Source organism: Anas acuta, chromosome 2 (genome assembly GCF_963932015.1).
Source record: "Anas acuta chromosome 2, bAnaAcu1.1, whole genome shotgun sequence".
Classification (NCBI taxonomy): Eukaryota; Metazoa; Chordata; class Aves; order Anseriformes; family Anatidae; genus Anas; species Anas acuta.
In genome coordinates this window covers 145,175,756-145,196,161 of record NC_088980.1, presented here as the reverse complement: position 1 = coordinate 145,196,161, position 20,406 = coordinate 145,175,756, and the positions used below count along the sequence as shown (strand labels likewise).

Here is a 20,406-nt window from a genome sequence, read left to right as displayed (position 1 = left end):
TTGTCTGCTCATGGCAGTAAGCTGCATATTTTTTGAAACGTAGTTTTTATACTTTTGCTTGTCAACTATGTGTGAACAGAAAATTTATTAACCATATTTTTTTTTCCAATCTGCTGTAGCAGATTACAACTATACAAAACAAAAAAATCATGCAGAAAATGCAAATTTCAGTAGCTTGCATAAATATCCACACAATAGTAGTATCAGCACTCAGGCTGAATGTATGACTAGAACTTAAGACTTCTCTCTTGGGAAGTAAAGACTTCAATACTGGATGTTAAGAAACTGACATCTTATTCCTAAGTTTCTTGTTGTATGGGCTAAGTATTTTATATTTAACACAAGAAGTGTCTGTGTTCATGTATTTTAAAGTGACTGTAAGAATGCGTACACAATTACATAGAAAAACAGCTTGTCTTAAATGCAGAGAGAAGGGAACCATGAACATTGGTTAATACAGTGGAGCAATTTTGTGCATACACTCATTATTGATATGAGTAGAAACCTTTTAAGTCATTGACCTGGATACTATGGATGTGTTGCAAGCACTCTCCAAAGCAGTTGTGCCTGGCCAGAGCCAAGATGTGCACTGATGAGGGGAGGCCTCATGGCGGCCTGCAGCTCCCTCACGAGGGGAGCGGAGGGGCAGGCGCTGAGCTCTGCTCTCTGGGGACAGCGACAGGACCCGAGGGAACGGCATGGAGCTGGGACAGGGGAGGGTCAGGCTGGGGGTTAGGGAAAGGTTCTGCACCCAGAGGTGGTCGGGCACTGGGACAGGCTCCCCAGGGCAGTGGTCACGGCACTGAGCTGCTGGAGTTCAAGTGTTTGGACAATGCTCTCAGACACATGGTAGTCCTATGTGGAGCCAGGAGCTGGATTCAATGATCCCTGTGGATCCCTTCCAACTCAGGATATTCTATCATTCTATGATTGTGCTCACTCCAGCTTACGGTCACAGTAAAGCAGAGAGAGTAGAGTTCAAACAAGTACACACCCATATATATGTATAAAAGTTCATGCAGAGTTCAGGAGAACAATGCACATTGGAACAACGGAAAAGAAGAGTAGAATGCAAGATCCTGTTAGACATGCACACATGTGCACACACACCCCAAAGCAAACAACAAACACAATTCCTTAGAGCTTGGCTGTACACAAAATAGAATTTAGCAAAGAATAAAATCACAAAATTATAAAGACTCCTCAGAGAACAGGTAGATATTATAGTATTAACTCTAATCTACATATGGTTTAGTTCAATCATATTTTCTCGTAATATAAAATTTCACATATATTAGTATTGCTTAATCCATTTTCCTTCTAGGAGAATATAGCAAACAGTAACACTGCATCTCTGTCAAGTGAAATCGTGTTAGGCTATATGAGAAATAGGAAATCCTTGCACTGAAAAGCTATAAAATGTCTGAGTTGAGGAGTTCCTACCAAAACAACGCAATACTAAACAGAATAATTACCAGTACAAACCTGATACGTGCCCAAAACTTAAGCAAGCTGAGGCTGATTGAGTAGTTTCCTGAGTTTGCAACTCAGGTAGAAATTCTTGTATTACATTTCATCAGTTTGCCCACTGTTTCAGAGCTCTCTCAATCATCACTACTACTAGCATCTTGATTTTCTCTTCCCCCTCCATGAAAAAACCCTCAGACCTCTGTTGTGAATTGTTTCTAAGGATTGTTAGGAAGATTACACAGAAATCCAGGCTGTAGCTCTCCCCTTAAAATATCCTTTCATGGGACCTTTCATTAGCTTTGAAAAGATGGTGATTTTCTTCTATTACAGAACTGAGAGATAATTGTGACTCAAATTCTAATTATATTTTGTTTCCAGGCGCAGAATAGGAACTGTTGTCAGCTACAATATAAAAATGTCAAAGGTCCACACTGTAAGCAGTTTTATTCAGCTTATATAACAGCAAGTAGTAATAAACAGAAGTCTTTGTGCAAAAAAAGTGTAACAAAGTAGTCCCATTATTAAAATTAAATTGGCATTTTTTTAAATTCTTATTAAAAATACACTCATTGAAAAAGATACAAAGCTTTATAAAGACCAAGCTGTATTCCTTCTAACAATGAAAGATAATAAATATGCAAATAAAATAAAACCTTTTTCATTTGAAATGTTTTAAAAAATTAAAACTTTCAGTATAAAAAGTTTCAAAGCATGCTACTGTGCTTGAAAAGGAAGTCTGTATAATTACACTGACCAAAGTTCTTCTGATGCTTGCATATGTGTATGCATGTGTTATCCAGTGTAATGTTTTTCTTGCAATCAGAAGTGCTCTCTCTCCAGTTTCTAGGAAGGTGTGGATAGCAGGTAATCTACTTGCCAGATTTTTCCAAAACCCATTCAATCACCTGGGAAAATACATGAGAAAATTATTCGCGTAACTCTTACTATTGAAAGCAACTTAAGAACATCTGAGACATATTGTCAATTCTTTCTTGACCTGAAGACCTCTTGTTACTAAATGAGATTTAAAAGGCAATCCATTCAATGGAGAAAGTTTTTAATAAACTGAGAAGATAATGTTACCTCCCAAGAATTGTATTTAATTGAACAGAACACTTGTCTTTAGAAAAAGGCATTTTTAGATCCCCTGAACTGAGCTACCTCACCCCACGCTGTACAGTTTTTTTATAAGGTAGTTTCAAAATATTCTTTATTAGAGGGAGAGGTGGCCAGTTTACAAGATGCCCAATTTTACTGCTGTTGACAATGAGGTATTAATGTTCATATATAAATTAATGTTCATACTACTGACCGGTCTCCCCAGACAAAGACTGCAGTGAGGAACAGTGCATCAGCACAATATCCCAGTCCAGGACCAAACAGCACAACCCATGCAGTTTTTGAAACCTTATGATCTGTAGGAACCAGTTCACAAGGCAAAACAGTGCAGAACACAATACTGCCCTGGCAGGATAAAATTCTGTAGGGATTTAGCAGTTTCACTTAGAGTTTTGAGCGGAGACTATTTAACTAACTCTGTTCAAATCCTTATGTTTAATTTATAGTTTTGAAAACTGCCCTGTAAAAATGCAAGATCGTGTTATCCAGAATTTAAATCAAATATTTACTTACTTTCTGGAGGACAGGAGTGCTTACTCCTGTTGTTTGCTCTGTGCTAGCGTTCACAGAAGCACCCCTTTACACACAAGAAAACTCATTTGATGTCATTTCTGTTTATAGTTATTTCTAAGCTTAAAATTACTGTGTTTTTTTTCCTTATACAGAATTTATTTCCTTTGATAGATTCCTCTATTGGTACCTAAACTTTGAAGACAAATGTTATTTCCTTGAACACAAAGAAAGAAGAATTCCTAATGATTTTGTCTTCTCTCCAAGGAAGAAAAATTTTTTTTTTTTTTTTTTTTGAGTTGTGGAAAAATTTCCTTCATCTACATTTATCACTGTGACATAACAGATAGACTGTATTCTAGCTAGAATTGCCAAAACACTGATCATATGGAACGGAAAACTTTGCTTTAGAGAGAGTTTTTGTGAGATCAGAATGCGAAATGACCCACAGCCTAAGGAATGCTTCTCTTCATCTCCTAAATTTGTGGACCAAACCATCCTACAGCCAAGCAGCGGCAGTTGGACTTCGCCTAGGCTAGTGAATAGAAAAATATATGCAAATCAAACAAATGCTCTTACCTGTTTAGCATTATTATTTGCTGTTTTCTTCATTTCATCAAGAAGTCCTCTAGAAGTTTTAAGATCCTAAATATGAAGCACAAAGCCACTGAGATTAGTATACTCATATCCTCATTATAGGTGGATGATGAGGGGATGATGAGAGCCCTAGTTATCTTGGGGAATTTAATCCTTTCATGATTTTTTTTTTCAGAACTACAGAAAATCAGATTATTTGAATTCACTTTTTCTACAGATTAAGTAAATCTAAATTCACTCCAAGGGCCGTAACATTTCCTACAGCAGTCCAGCCCTAGTACTCAAGTGTGACTAAGCCAGACCTTTCCTTACTTTCAAAGTTCTAGAAATGCAGTTTTGTTGTTGTTTGTTTTTTTAAACACCAGAAGTTCTTACAGTCTTGATTGAAATCTTCCACGAACATGGAAATCAACCATCTGTTTAGACCACAATACAGAGTTCTGGCAAAGAACAGAAAAGAGGACTTGGAGGAACAGAATAAATGCAGGACGGGAATAATCTAGAGTGGTTTGTCTGCTTTGCCATTCAATTTTCCCAGGCTAATCCAAGCGCCAGATTGCTTGCATAGCAAGCATATAACACCATTGTCTGAAGAGAAACTAGAAACATGAATCTACTACTAGTCTCCAAAGGAAAACTGTGTCTATGATATCATGCTTCTGATCCATGCAGCACAGTAAAGTCCTACAGATCTGGAGTACAGTGTAAGAGAACAAAACCCTGCCACAACTCTCTAGAGCAGCCTTCTGAAGAAAAGGATCATTGTCTCATCTTCTTTTACTCTTCATTTGCAATGGAATCATTAACCCATCTGAATTCGCTTCCTCATCCCTACACACGGGCTCTGACTTCAGATGAGATCTTCCTTCAGGGCCTATTTTGGGCGGGTCTTGGGAGTGCTTACCAAACGAGCGAACAACTGTCCTCTAATTATTTAAGAAGCTGCTGCTCATCAGCAAGATGTTATAATGGTCTGTGTCAGCTTGTAGCCCTCTTCAATTGCAGAGCAACTTCATTTAGCTTAAATCATCTTCCCTGAAGCTCAAGCTAAACTGAGTTTGTTCACAAATGGTGGTAGGCTAAATGCATGCAGACGAACAGAAGAGCAGCTCAACTTGTGAAAAACAGCTTGTTAACCCAAATACTGTAATTGTACTCAATTTTGTGCTCAGGCTAAGTAACATAGGCTCAAGCATTAACTGACAAAGTCCCCTATGTATTGTGGAAAGAGATGCTCCTCATTATCTCCTAAAAATTAGGTTGATGCAATGCAGCATGGTGCTGCCAAGTCAGCACATCAGATAGATTGGCAATGCATTTACAAGAATTTCTGTGACCACGTCATGGCCCTGGAATTTCAGGTACCATGAGCTATTTACCCAATAGCCTAGAACAAGGGAGAAGCTGAGCTGTCACAGTGAAGGACAAAGATTACTTGGCATGAAGTTTTTTTTACTGCAATCTTTCTTCATTTGTAATCAGTGACCAACTGACCAACATACACAGCCTCCGTTCTGACAAAAGAAATGTGATCGTATTCTACAGTTTTATATGAGCTAAGAATTTGTTTCCAAAAGCTGCAACAACAATTTGTGAAATATATATAAAGGCAAATATGTAAAGCTACATTTACATAGCTCATTATACCAGTATTTATGACAAAACTAAGTTGATCATCAATTTGGAGACAAAATTATTGTGTTACAAGCAGAGACAAAGGTAGTACAAAATACAAAAAAAAAATGTAGGACAACACAGGACACTGACATGACTACATCTATACTTTAAAAAAGTAACGCACACAGGTGAATGTAAGCCAGCCTACACTGCAGTTCCACACAACTATATGTACATAAGTTAATTTGCATTCATCTGATGCTCGTTCCCAAGGGACTTGGCAAAGCAAGGGTAAACATGTCTTTGAAACTACAACATTTAAGTTCAAGCATTGGATTCTCTAGTAGAATCATCTGAATCATATCTCACTTTCATTCATCTGAAAGTGAGATATGATGGCCATAAAACAATTACAATTACAAAAAGAAAGCAGTTGCCTTACTGGTTACTTTTTCTTTTTTTCCCTCTGGCATCTCATCTAGCGCCCCCAGGATTTGCTAAGTTCCCACACAGTTGAGAGCAATTCTGCTTATCATGTGAATCACCCCAGATTCTATGAAAATGAACTTTATTTACACCTTGAAGACAGCTATAGCTTACAACAGCCCACAGATGATCTCATACTCTAGTCTCGCTGAAGGAAGATAAATTAGGAGAACCTGATGTCATGAACATTTTTTTTCAGTAGAATATAAACAGAAATCTATGGCCCTAAGCTATCTACAGCAGTACGGCAAGCTATATAGTATAAACACAACCTTACCTACCTGAACATTGCTTTTACATGTTATCTAACACACATAAAAGACTAGCGATTTATAAGGTTTGAAAACAAACAGTAAAACACCAAAATATACTGTAAAACTAGCTTCTGCACTTGACAAGACCACAGGTTTCTCCACATTCTACACATACTAGTGACATGCCACTAGGAAATATTAGCACCATCAGGTCTAAGTACACCCAATCTGAAATTGCATTCAGAAATAAATTCATTCAGTTAAGCACAAAGAACTGTAAAAGCATGCCTTCTAGTTACCTTTAAGTAAAACTTCGATATCTCAAATAGACGTTGGCTGCATGATTCAAAGCACTTGTGATCCTCTGGAATTCCATGTTTTTGAAGAGTCTTGGCTACCACCTCCTTCAGCATCTGGGAAACAATAGAAACACACTCAAAGCTTCATCCCAATTACTGGCATGAAAAACTGTCCAAGGAAAAACAAGCCACCCTTCTTTATATCTTCCCAACAAAGATCAAGACACAAGAGTCTTAATATATTGAGAAGACTGAAAGACAAAAAATCCTGATCTACTTTGATGCTGCCTCTGTCATTAATCCATCAGCCAAATGCCATCAACTCACTGACCAAAGTTAGGCAGAGCTATTTAAAGCTCTATTTCCATTTCTTTCACCTCAAAAATTAACAAAATGCTTACGTGTCAAAGACATGTAGAGAAGCAGTAACTATCCACACGGGACTTCAAAGACAAGAAAACTAAATTGATAATAGCATGGGTTTTCTCTTCTCTGAAATACAATCTGTATTACTTTGCTTTATATCGATATTTTCCTGTTTCATGCATGCATGCAAAAATAAAATCCAGGTACTACAGTCAAATTAGAAAATTTACTTTGTCATTCTTTATAACAAAGGCACTTAAACTCTGCTGTAGGTCTGAATGAGTTGCAATTTATGCTTACTAAGGTCTTCCTGACATGCCTTTGACACTACAGCAGTTACATTCAAGCATTGTCTTCTCTAGTAAGCAGGGATTAATTTAAAATTATCACCAATACAGAAAACAATAGCTGTTTTCTGTGCTGTATTTTAAAAGTGAAATTCCTACTATATACTGGTATTAATTTAACATTATTGCATCAATGTATTTAAATATTATCTCCGTTAATGGATTTGTACAACTACTGGAACACCTTTTTATCCCCAGAATAGTCCATTCTTTCACAATGACTTTCATCTTTCCACCAGAGTTTTCTCTGGTGGCTTTAGGTTTTATATTCATTTTCTGAATTTCATAACTCCCATTCACTGATATCTATTGCCATGTTTTTTTATTCCTATTTGTTATTTCTTTCAGCCTTAATTCCCTGGACGTGACATAATAATAAACCTTACAGATATTTTCACTCACTGCTTTTGGAGCACTCTCCTCAGTGCCTTCAGGATTCATTTACAAGAAGTTAATAGAATGAAATTTAGCAGTAACAGAGATGAAGACACAGTCCACATTTGAGTTAAAAGATATTAAAATAATAATTAAAAAATCAATATACAAAGAAAGAAATTAGGCAGACCTTCCCCCCACACACACCCCCAAGCAAACAAAATAAACCTTTACCCTTGTATGTTTCTGAGATCTTGATTCCTTAACTGGCTTTGAAGTCTGGGATTCTGTTGCACTTCTGTGACTTGCTGAGCCAACCTTAGTGGTGACTTTGGGGAGCTGACCAGATTGTTTCAACTGCACTGAAGTTAAAGAAACTGATCTTTCAGAGCGTTTCCTTGTTACCACCACTGTACTGTGACTTCCACTACCTCCGCTTGCCTGGGAGAGGAGAGAGTCTGTACTCTCAGATTTGGTTAGTCTAGAGAGGGAGGGAAAAAAAAAAAAAAGAGAAAAACTTACAGATTTTGTACTGATTCTTCTGGTAGCATTGTTTCTGCTGTAGAGGCAGCTGCATAATTGCCTAGCAGACTATACATAGAATCATAAAGGTTGGATAAGGCCTCCAAGATCATCTGGTCCAACCACCACCCTACTGCAAAGACCATCTCAAAACAGCACATAGCATTCTAGTATTACCCCCAAAAATTTGTGTATTAGAAGAACACTTACTGATTCGGTTTCTGATACTTAGAGACCCATTGCATCTCTGATTAAAAAAAATAAAACTAGAAACAAATTGAAGAACTAAGACAATTAAGAAGAGAAAACTCTTTGCAAGGAGGACTAGTTTTGCATACAGACGCTTTGTCTAGACAGCCAGAAGAGCTGAATTTCTGGCCTTCAGTCTCAGGATAAAATGAAACATCTTGAAACTGCCAAATATTTTTTGGCCTTACAGGAATGTCACAATTGATCTACTGGAAATTGGGCATTACAATGCCACTAGAACAGCGTAATGTTTGATCCTTCCAAGAGTAAGAGTGCTATCCTGAAACACCAATTATATGACATGCTAAGCATAATCACATCTTTTTTAACTACTCAGTAAGTTGTAAAAGATGCAGATATTACCAAAACAATACCTCTGTTAAAAAGGTAGGTAGCACACTTGTGACCAGATTGCAAGGGGATATTAAACTGGAGTGAAAGCAAAGTGAAGCGTTACAGTATAAAGGTATAAAGTGAATTCAGAAATAGTGTTACATGGCAGTTTTTTTTTGTTTTTTTTTTTTTTTTTTTTTTTTATTGATGCAAAGACTTTGCATTTTCAGAGTGAGGTCAAGGTACAAACAGAAGTACTAAAAAGAGAATTTTCAGTAAATATTTTAATAAACAAGGCTGTCAACAAGTTTAGATTTTTGTGGGTCATCTTATACTAGAAGTCCTTTGGATTAGGAATTCAGTCATTCTGTTTGTACAGTGCTTGACTTTCTAAACCTTTAGTTATTCCGGTCCTAAATGAGGCCGTCACCTTTACAGAGGCACTTTAGACTTTGCAAGATGCACTCACAAATCTCTTAAATAAAAGGTGCCTGTGCTGCATGGTTTTGATTAATCTAATGCTATCAATGGGAGGACACACTTGAGAAAAAACGAACTAACAGAAGAGGATTAAACAACTAAAACATTTGTCTAGATAGCTTCACTAAAAACATTTCAAGATGAAAGAAAAGATGCGTTTCACAAGAGACTACTGAAATATTTCATACCAAAGATTTATTTTATTCAGTGCATTACCTCTTCTTGGGATAAAAGCAGTCCAAGTCTTTTGATCTGCGTTTGAGCCTTGATGCCTCTGTTCTGAATTCACTTTGTAAAGACTCTCCATCGGGGACGCTTCCAGGCTCTGACAAGACTGCAGGAGATGGGAGAGGGCTCAGGACAACCGGCACAGGGCAGCACTCTTTGGTGCAAGTAGTCTGAGTTTCATAGCGAATAAGACGAGTTTGAAGTTCAGCATATCCCACATCTCTCTCTAGGGCTTTTCTGTTATCTAGACAGTATCTAAAATAGAAATTGGAGAGAAATCTGTGAGAATCTCTGCTTTATTACAGTCCAAAGGAAAAGAAAAAAAAAAAAGAACAATTTACTTTTGACTGTAATATAATCTCCAGCACTTCTTTGTTTGATACATTGTTCTGAAAGATACCTTAAAACAGCCCCACAAATTAAATATAGCTAAATCCATCAGGTGTGTGTTAAGTCGAACTGCGACATATAATTTAAATTTTGTACTATTTGTAAGTCTTTTCCTTGACTGGAAGCTGGCAAATGTTCCAATTTTCAAGAAGGGCAAGAAAGAAGACCCTGGTAATTATAGGCCTGTCAGTCTCACTTCGGTGCCTGATAAAATTACAGAGAAGATTATTCTGGGAATTATTGAACAACACCTGAAAGACAATGCAGTCATTGGTCACAGCCAACAGGGGTTCATAAGTGGAAAGTTCTGTTTAATGAACTTAATTTCCTTTATGACAAGGTTATCCATTTAGTTGACCAAGGGAAGCTAGTAGATGTAATTAATCCTTTTGGATTTCAGCGAAGTTTGTTTCTCACATTAGCCTTCTGGACAAAATGTCCAGCATGCAGCTAGATAAGTATGTAATAGGATGGGTGAACAATTGGTTGAAGAATTGGACTCAAAGGGTAATAGTAATTATTATGGCACAATATAGGAAAGACACAAAACTATTACAGAAAGGGTTAAAAAGGGATGCAAAAAATGATGAATGGTCTAGAGGGCAAGATGTGTGAGGAGGCACTGAAGTTTCTTAGTTCAGTCCCGAGCAGAGCAGGCTGAGGGGAGGCCTCATGGTGGCCTGCAGCTCCCTCACGAGGGGAGCAGAGGGGCAGGCGCTGAGCTCTGCTCTCTGGGGACAGCGACAGGACCCGAGGGAACGGCATGGAGCTGGGACAGGGGAGGGTCAGGCTGGGGGTTAGGGAAAGGCTCTGCACCCAGAGGTGGTCGGGCACTGGTCATGGCACCAACCTCTTTAATTCAGATTTTACTGCCTTTCGTATTCAGTCTGTACTTAACAGATATTACCTCTATTAATATACTAAACACTGAAGAGGAAAGCTCTAAAACCAACTCTATGAAGAACCCAGCACACCATCATGGATATAATATCTTCCAGACCTCAGGGCTTGCAAGCACTCATCAAAACTTTGAGACCCAGATAAAAACAGGATATTTTATATAAAATTATACACTCTGATATAATAGCATGATCATGGAATATGCCTCAGTTTTTCCCGGTGACATCCACGATACTTGAAACAAATATTGAAACTTAGATGATTTCTCCTCATTTATTCTATCTTCTGTAAGAGGAAAAATGCAACTTTCCTATTCAAAGCAAACAAAACCCACCACAACGTGATTCTTCAGTGCATATATCATAAGAGAATTGTATAGGAAATAGCTAAAGAAAACATCCCAAAGTAAAACATATATATTTTGCAGGTTTTAAGCACTTAATGAATACCAAAACGCAAGGACACTGACATAATTTTACGAAGAGCCAGGTTCTGCCAAAAACTAGATTGCTGTGAGATTTCACTAAGTGAGTGTAAATAAGAGGACAATCAGGCACAGCAAGTGCTTAAGTGCTATTTAGTACAAATTCTTTGCTAACTGCACTCTTTGGAAATGTACATTTAGCTTTGTCCAAGACAAGCACCACTATATGAGAGATACACATTTTTAAAAGTGCTAACTACAAAAGTATCACTGAACAAGCAAAATATACCCTAGCTTTTCATCTTTCTATTGATTAGGAGGATTAAATGGTTTAATCAATCAAGTGAAAAGAAGAAACTGTATTAAGACTGCTGGGACTGCAAACAGATCTATAACTGCAACATTTTTTTAAAGCAACCCCACAGTTTTATATAATTTCACATTTGAATTTGAAAGAGGACAAAAGAACAGCGCTAATTCACTGAAACATACTCAGGAAATTACAATACAAAACACATGAACTCTTTTCTTGTATAAACTATTTGCAGGTTTCCTTGCAAGAGCCCAAAATGAAATTTTAAGTAGGTAACTTACATTACCTCTCTACTGCAGAACAAAACATTATCATACAAAATTATTCTATCCATTACTCAAACAAGCATTCTGAGAAAAGTGATCTCTCTCTCAACCCACCCTACAAACTACTTACCTGTTTCCTATTCTTGGAAGCCATAGACACATTCTTTACTTTTATCTCCTCACAGAGAGTTACATTAAATTACTAGATCTGATTTGTACTCTTCCCCCCCCCCCCCCCCCCCATGTTTTCATATTCAGAAATTCACTTTTCTAATAACGTACCACTGAATCCATTTCTACAGCTGATTAAGACTTTCCACTGGAAATAAATACATTATCTGATAAGAGTAAGTTCTGTTAACTTACAAATTCCAAGGTATTTAACTTTCCTTATTTATATTCTCAGTCGCTTGAGTAATCACATTCCCTACAAAGATAAAAATGTTTTTATCTTTAGTAGTTAAGTTCCCATTTTACTCACTCTTCTTTACCTGCAATTACTTTCTCTTTGCAACACAGGATCTTAGTGTTTGGCACAGGTTCATTACACCAGAAATTTTATTAAATAACTGCTACGTCTGGTTTTGTTGACAAAACTCTACTTCCACGTATAAATACAGCAGCTATGCACATGGAAACAAATCACAACTGCATGGTCCGAAAAGCAACTGCTTCCAAAAGACCACGTGCTCCCTCCGATACTCCTACAAGAATATATTCCAGTCATAAAAATCAAGATTCTTTCCTTTTTACACAAGTTTCCACCACCTCATTCTACTGCTTCCCTCCCTTATTCCTAGCACATTCCCCTCATCACCTTAATATGCCAGGGTCTCCCATCTCCCCACCACACCCAGCTCTCATTGTGGTCTCTACCTGTCATTTTTTTTTTTTTTTTTTTTTTTGCTATGACTAGAGGTAGTACAAGCTGCCCTGTACCTAATTTAAACTCTCACATGCACTCCTTGCTGAGGTCAGACAGGTCATCAAGCTACCATATTCCAAGTCAATGGCCAAATGGTTTTTCTCCTACAGCTGGGAGGATGAATTTCTCCTATCTACCCAGTTGTCTCCTTGTGTTCTTTGTTAGATTTAATTTAGGAAGGCTAACAGGCTCATGAGTTACCACTTAGAAAAAGAGAAGAAACAGATAGCTGAAAAGAGAATGACTGCTTCATTTCTCCAGAGAACATGGCTGAAATTACCACATTTTCAACACAGGCTTAAACAAACTGTGTAAAGTTGATAGGAAAAAATACCAGTAGTATCATTAGCCACATGCTAATAATTTCAAAATGCAACTTTAGAAGAAGGCAGAGATTTGCATGAAGACCAGACTGCATACACTTTGTACCCAATGCATTTCTTAGTGGATATCGTATCACAGAATAGTTTTCTCATGTACTACTCCAGTGATTTGATACGTACTAATGAATCCTCATGCTCTTGCCATTTCCATTTCTGACCTCAGGTTTTCAGAGACATTGGTAATATACCGCAGTACAACTTAGGGAAAAAAAAAAAATACAACCTCTACCTCTCTACATTACCATCAAGGCAGGAGTGTTGCAATTAACCAATTAACCCAGTGAATCAAAGTTTTCCATAATTAATATTCATATTGCTTGAAATGTTTCTTCTTCTACCTTGACAGGAAATTGAAAAATAGTTTTTGGGAAAAGATGTGAGAAAACTTACTCAAGTCCATGATAATGGCACCCAGCTGCTTTTTCAAAAGGCAAGCCTCTAAGTTTCCGAGGAGTAAGCTCTGGTGTCAAAAGGAATGCATTTTCACTGAAAGGAAAAAAGTATAGATGTATTTTAAATAGTTGTAGTCAGGATAAAGTATTCTTTACAGAAGTCAAAAACAAATGCCTTGACATGGGAAGACCAAAACAGCATGTCCTGTAGCTCATGAAGGCCCTGAGACAGAGCATCATTGGGAAATTAAATCTTTATTGAAGTAAGAATTTCTGCTCAACTAATTACTATCTACTGAACTGTTATTATTACAGAACCTTTGATGTTTCAACCAGTTTAGAGGTCACTGCTCGAAATAATTTATCAATAAAACCAGGCAACTATCACATTTCACAACAGGGCACCTGAACAAACAGAGGAACCAGTAGCTCCCATTTCTCAATCCAGTGCTATAATCTGCAAATTCCTTTCTTTGAGCTTCAAGTTGTTGTCTCTCCTAACAGTCACCTTTCCCATGCTTCATATGAATGTGTTTGAAAGTATTTCAATGGAACAAGCTGTAACAAGATGGAGAGAACTCACTGCCAGATCCTAGCACATGCTGAAAAGTCACATCCCAATTAACTCTGAAGTAGGGAAGAAATGAAGACAAAAGATGCAGCAGTATCTGGAACCTATATATTGATTCAGGTTTTGTCATTCTCATAGATTGTCTCTGCACAATTACCACTGGAAAAGTTATCTGGGAAAAACATCCATGAAACCCAGGTTGGTGAATCTAGCAAGATGACTATTTAAAAAGACTATCAGCCAGAACTCCAACCTGTATTTTAAGCTCAGATATGGAAAACAAACTCCTTTAATTCAACAGTCTCTCTCTCAAAAAAAAAAAACAAAACAAACAAAAAAAAAAAAAACTTGTGTTTAGTCTGTAAAATTTTGGGCCTGTTTGAGACACTGTGCTCAAACATTTACTATTGCAAAGCTGCTGGTTATTCAAGAGAATCTAGCCAGAGAGCCTGCTAGGAGGTTGGGCAGCTCAAAGTAGAGTTCTGCTGGACACAACAGTAATGGCAATGTGGTATGTCAAAGGGAACTGTCCACTATCTTCCAGCCAAAAATCTCATTATGGGTTTTCACAGGTTTTCTGTTTTTTGTTGTTGTTTGTTTTTTTGAACCAAGCAAAACACATACACAGAGTATAAGTCACTGCCAGACCCTATAGCCTTCATGTAAAAACATGTAGTTTATTTTTTATCTAATATCTTGATTTTGGCTTTTTACTTCCCTCAGATCTCTAACTTGAACTATTAAGCAAGCGATTTGTGTTACAGTAAAGGACTTCAAAGCAAAGTTTTTCTAATCATCCTTTCTTCTGATAATTGACAGAAATCCAAGCAAATTGGGCCCAAGCCTCTCAAATTCAGACTTCACTTAGCTATGGCTCAAAGCAAGTCATTCGAAACAATCAAAATATTCTACACAGTAAATCTTCTCTGGGGGGTTTTGAAAAATCAAGGATTAAAAAGCATTTTTGTAGTGAACAAATTATTAACTTCTTTCCCACACTGCTAAATGGAATGAAAATATTTAATATTATAGACAAAATCCTAAATCATTTGCACTCATTAACTAACAGCTCTGTAGGACACTCAACCTTCACTGCTTATTTTCTACCTTACTTGAGTTATCTGCCCAGAACACCTTTTAGTTAGTTTCAAAACTTCAGTAAGTACTTTAACAGAAGTCTCCTAAGTCATACAGAACTTGCCCTTCTCCCTTGCCCTTTTAATTTATTACATATAATGAGTTTTATAAAAGGACCAGGGGCTGTACAATAATTCCATTAGACATTCTATTATTTAACATTAAGAAGGTCAACAAATAACTCCAGTGACTGCAAACATCATCTGCTTATCTAGCAGTTTTTTGACACACTGCATGAATAATACAGGCTCTGACTCTACAGACACCATCTGACTGTTGTGTAGGTTGGCCTTACTCTAACAGATGTTTAAACTCTGAAAATTATTCCTTTAAGTAATATCAATCTCGCTGCTGAAAAGGGAGCGGTCAATGCAGTAATACCAGCAGACACACTAAGAATGAATTCTCACAAAGCAGAGCAGACAAGCTTCCTGTAAGAAGCACCTCAGCACTTAAGAATATCTCAGCATGACAAGAGACACACATAGCTAAATAGGTTGGCTATTGTCCTTTTAAAATTGTAATTAATATTCTTCCTACTTAATCTCCTTCTCAGTAAATGAAGGAAATCACACCAATGAAACTGGGTTCTGCTGTGCTAGAAATACTCTTTTGGAAACGATGTGTGGTGGCAGTAGTTTGTAGAATGGCAAATGCCATGGCAAAGTCTGGTGCCACACTTTTGCACATCAGGCATTTCTTTTTTTTTTTTTTTTTTAATTTTTTTATTTTTATTTAAATGCATACAACCAACATCATCATCTCTGGCCATTTCAGACTCAAAGAAATAAATAAATAGCAAGACTAACCATAGCAGTTGATTGCACTGGCAGGTATGTGATGCAAGATGTTGCAAGTTACAAACTCAAACTTTGATTCTGTCATTTGGTCATTACTCTCATTCTCCTACATCACTCCTGAATATGGTCTTCAGTGGTTTTAATATGCTGAAATCATACCGTTTGGGAATCTGTAGTGGCTGAAGATCACCAACTGGCAGCCCTTCTGGTGTGAAGTACTTGAGCAATTCTTTAGCATCGAGCAATGTCAGTGACTCCCGCTGGCTATCTTTATGCCCCAGAAGTTGTTCAGATGAATGTGCAAACACAGAAGCCCTGGGGGAAGAAATAAAAAAAAAAAAAGAAAAAAGTAAATACTAATCTAAGAAAATAGTGTGCTTTTTTTTTTCCCCAGTTATTTTGTCCTTTAAGAAAAAAAAAAAGCACTGCTGCTCTGGAGCAATTAAACGTAGCTTATTTCCAAAGTAAAATAAACAAGATTGTTTCTTGAGAACATATGCACAAACCTTCACAATAAAATACATTTGATGGAAATTCCTACTGAAAAAAAGAAGTAATTTCTTCAAGTTTTTATAACTTGAAGTACAACATGGGAAGCACGTTATTCATTCCCTTTTTCCATTTATGGATTCTAAGATAAAAAATGAGTTTCCATAAAACAGAAACTTGTAACACACACCAAAGGAACCATAAAGACACTACTGCATATAACTTTTCACTCTATTTTTTCAAGTTTAGCAAAGTTCTCTTTTCTACTGCTAGCCACACATTTAAGATAAGTTAATGAGAAGGAAGAAACTTACCTGTTTGAGAAACAAAAGCCAAAATTTAATAACAACAACAATAAAAACTATGAGAAAGCACAGATCTAATTTATGATATACAGGACTCCAACCTAGGTCATGGACATCTATGGTATTTGAAAGACAAGAATGGGGTAGAAAAACTGTTTTACAATATTTACGATTTATTTATACTGCTGTGTTTGTTGGGAGAAAAAAAAAAAAAAAGCTTTTGTATGTTCTTCTTGTATGGCTGAAACCTAGGGGTATCATTCTGATAACTCAGCTTTGGAACTATGCTACTTGTAACTAATTTTCAGCTGTGTTTTGTCAATGAAAATAAAAAACAATACTACTAAATACCAAGAAATTACCCCAAAACAAACTTGGAAATTGACAGTGTAAAAAAAACTTGGTTTTAAAGTTTCCTCTAGGGAACGTGCTTTGGCAGAGGGAGCGGACCAGATGATCTCTTAAGGTCCCTTCTAACCCCTACAGTTCTGTGATTCCTCTGAAAGACTGTCAATATATTTGAAAACAGTTTACAAAATGGATATCAACACACATGGTTCATTTAGAGTGATATTCAATGCGCATTATGGAGAAACTCTCCAGTATCCAATTATTACCTCATTTTCTGCTTGATTTTTTCAAAGTTTTCCAAATTCTGAAGAACATGCCTTTCTGGCCAGTCCAATGGATTCAACTCCATTAAATCAGATTCTGCAAGAAAACACCCACCATGAAAGCAAAACCATTACAGTTTGCTCATAAGAATCAGGATGCAATTTGTCTCCAAATGCAAGGTAATTTATACCATCAACCACAGAAATACTAGATTTGTGGCTCTCAAGATTGTTTTTTTCTGCCCTTGTCACCAGCTATGATCCTACAACTACGCACATGAACTTTACAGGATCTAACTCTACAAAAATGAGACAGAGAGGAACTGGTCATACAAAAAAAAAAAAAAAAAAAAAAAGAATACCAACATTTTCCTTGAAATACAGGAGAGTCAAGAAAGAAAAGACGCATGCTTTCTTAAGATATTTAAACACCTGTACCAGAACGTGGGTAACCCATAACAGGACTAAATAATAATGGCATAAAGAAAATCAGCTTTGTGCTGTGGTCAAAAGTATTTTCTGAATATTTTTTTGGTCAAGAAAAAGAAAGGAAATAGTTAACACAAGGGTAATTTCAGTTTGAAAAAAAGCCTAGAAGGCTATTTTAGTTCTCATTCCCTTCCCCACCCCCTTCTGTTATAAGACTTTCATTCTTCTGATAAAAAAAAATTGAAAGCAGGTTTGAAAACACATCAGAGATCTTTTTAAAGAAAGATACGTACCAGAAGCCACAGTACATGACTTAGTTTTATTGGCAACCTTCTGTCGAACAGGTTTAGGAAGACTAGTGTCGCACAGGTCCAAAAAACATTTTCTTGTAAGTTCTAACAAGTTTTTGAGTTCACCAGCTGAAATAACTGGAGGTTGCTTGGTCAATTCCTTTCTCTCTATGAAAGGAAAAAGGAAGAAAGGAAAGCTGCTGCATTTGTTCAGTAACAAAGAGTAACTGTAGCCTGCTTAAAACAAATAAACAAATGAAAAAAAAAACATTTACTTGACATTAACAACATTGTTTCCTTTAGCAAGGTGCAGATGGTTTATTCCATAGACAAGTAGAATTGCTGAAACTACATGTGAATCACCCTTTTAATGGTCTTAACTTCTATATATGTGTATTTCTCAGTACCCAGTTCTGAATCCTACAGAGATAAGCATCTGGATTTGCTGATCTTAAATATGAAAAGCTCCAGTCTGCAGAGCCTCCTACAGGAGGCTCACACCCACCGCATAGCTATTTGTACTGCTGTTGCAAGAACGTGGCTTCTGTATAACTGATTGCTTTTTCTGGGCTCTTTGGTCAGAATATTAAGAGTCAGGTCATTCTGATATGATTTAGGATGACTACCAAATGCCAGCTGCTGCTATCCTGTCTTCATTCTAATGGAAATGGGTGACCCACCCATTACAAACTAAAACACAAGCTCTGAGGCACCCCCAAGCTCAGGGTTATAGTATAAAGGAAACCTAGAATGACTGAGGGGGGCGTGGTGGGAGGCAGACAATAAACACAAATCTTATTTTCCTTAAGCTGGTGTTCTGTTAATGATAACACACTTAGGTTATCTTCATAACATGCCATTTTCAACAATCTCTCAGATTTTTTTTTTGTTTTAATTGCGTTTCTGAGTAATGGATTTAGATGGAAAAAGTCAGGACATTCAAATTACTTCTCTGCAAAGTCATGAAAATCAACAAAAGATGACCTTTTGGTCGGGTTTATCATGATCCATCATTAATAATAACAAATCCCCAGTGCATTCTTCCCCTCTGTTAGTCAAGACTTTTGCAAGAAAGAATAAATCAACAACAACAAAACCCATAATAATCATTTTTGTAAAAAGGCACATCCAGCAGTAAGGTTTTTTTGTGGAAGAGAAAGCATTAAAAAAAAGCATAGAAAACCACAGAATTATTCTGAAATATTTAACGACCACAGAATTATTCTGAAACTATGCTCAAACTTTGGGAGTATCAGTGTAACAAAGACCCAGTAAATGAAAATAAAGTTCAGCTTTCTCTTTTCCCCAATATTTAAAAGGCATTATCTGACACACAATCATAGATATGCTGAAAAGTTTCTTCTTTAAAGCTTCATTTTTTCCTCACAAACTGACCGGCTTACCTCAGTTTTGTAAGGAGAGCAATCACATTCAATTTGAAAGAGACTTTTTTTTAAATACTTGTTTGAGAACTTTCGGTACGCTCTCCATTACTTACTTAGATACTCCTTCAAGGCAGATGCTTGGAGACAAGACAGTTTCTTTTCCCTCTGTACAATCTGCTTTCCACAAAAATGTGGCAGAGACTCAATAAAGTCAGCCATAGGAAAGCCTGTGCAAATTAGGAGAAATCTATTATTAAGTATCTCATAAGACTTCGGAGACACTAGGTCATTACCTCTCAAGAAAGTTTGCAGGAGGACACAAACACACCAGCTATACACATTTCATAATCCACAGAAATAACTAGATTTTCAAATACATCAAGTTTTATAGAAAAAGCAGGAAATTCAATTAAGACACTAGGAAGATAACTTGATATATATGACTGGCCATCAGTTTTGAATTTCTGTACAAAACCAATGTAATGATAATGCAGTTAACATGACTGACACTTTTAAGGAAGGTAAAAAAGATCATCAGCTTGATATTAGGAAATAAAAGTTTTCTCCCAACATATAGCCAAGGACTTTCAGTCTTCTGACATACTACTAAAGAGATTTTAATTAGGACAAATAGTAACCAGTCATATCCATACAGATTTATTTTAACAATAAGGAAATAAGAGGATACAGGTTATTGTGTTCTTTTCTTTGTCAGTTATTGAGAGCAAATACATGAATTTGCAGAGCTTTCTAATACACGTAGTAATAACAGGACAGCTACTCGAAGATAACTGTTCATGTACTTGTTCTTATCTAGTGGAGCTTCCGATCATCTCCTAGCTCATATTCTAATCACTCTGTGGTAATATCTGCCAATTATCTGAAGACACGCTCACAAAACTCAGCTTGTCTGCTTGCTTTGTAGCTTTTATTTTAAATCAATGAAATAGGTTTGTCGATAGATAATCGATTAGATTTTAGGCGTGGGCTGGTCAGTCTTTACACCAACAATGCATACCTTTAAAGCTTAAAGGTTTTGTATATTTGATTGCCATTCATATTTCCTTGACTTCTCTGTACAATAAACGTTTACATTGCTGCAACCACTGACAGTTGGTTGAAATGACTGACTACAACTTTA

General features: G+C 36.7%; 1 protein-coding gene across 1 annotated transcript in view; it reads right to left on the bottom strand.

The window, feature by feature from the left end:
• Positions 1-1,897: 1,897 nt before the first annotated feature.
• The window catches only part of MTBP (MDM2 binding protein), a 30,669-nt gene continuing 12,160 nt past the window's right edge, over positions 1,898-20,406 (bottom strand). The window contains exons 13-22 of the mRNA XM_068672575.1: positions 19,379-19,492; positions 17,884-18,048; positions 17,165-17,258; positions 15,913-16,068; positions 13,244-13,339; positions 9,241-9,507; positions 7,675-7,921; positions 6,353-6,466; positions 3,679-3,744; positions 1,898-2,375 (exon numbers count right to left, since the gene is read on the bottom strand). Coding sequence (XP_068528676.1) covers positions 2,340-2,375; positions 3,679-3,744; positions 6,353-6,466; positions 7,675-7,921; positions 9,241-9,507; positions 13,244-13,339; positions 15,913-16,068; positions 17,165-17,258; positions 17,884-18,048; positions 19,379-19,492 — 1,355 coding nt within the window. The 3' untranslated portion in view covers positions 1,898-2,339. The remainder of the gene's footprint in view (positions 2,376-3,678; positions 3,745-6,352; positions 6,467-7,674; positions 7,922-9,240; positions 9,508-13,243; positions 13,340-15,912; positions 16,069-17,164; positions 17,259-17,883; positions 18,049-19,378; positions 19,493-20,406) is intronic.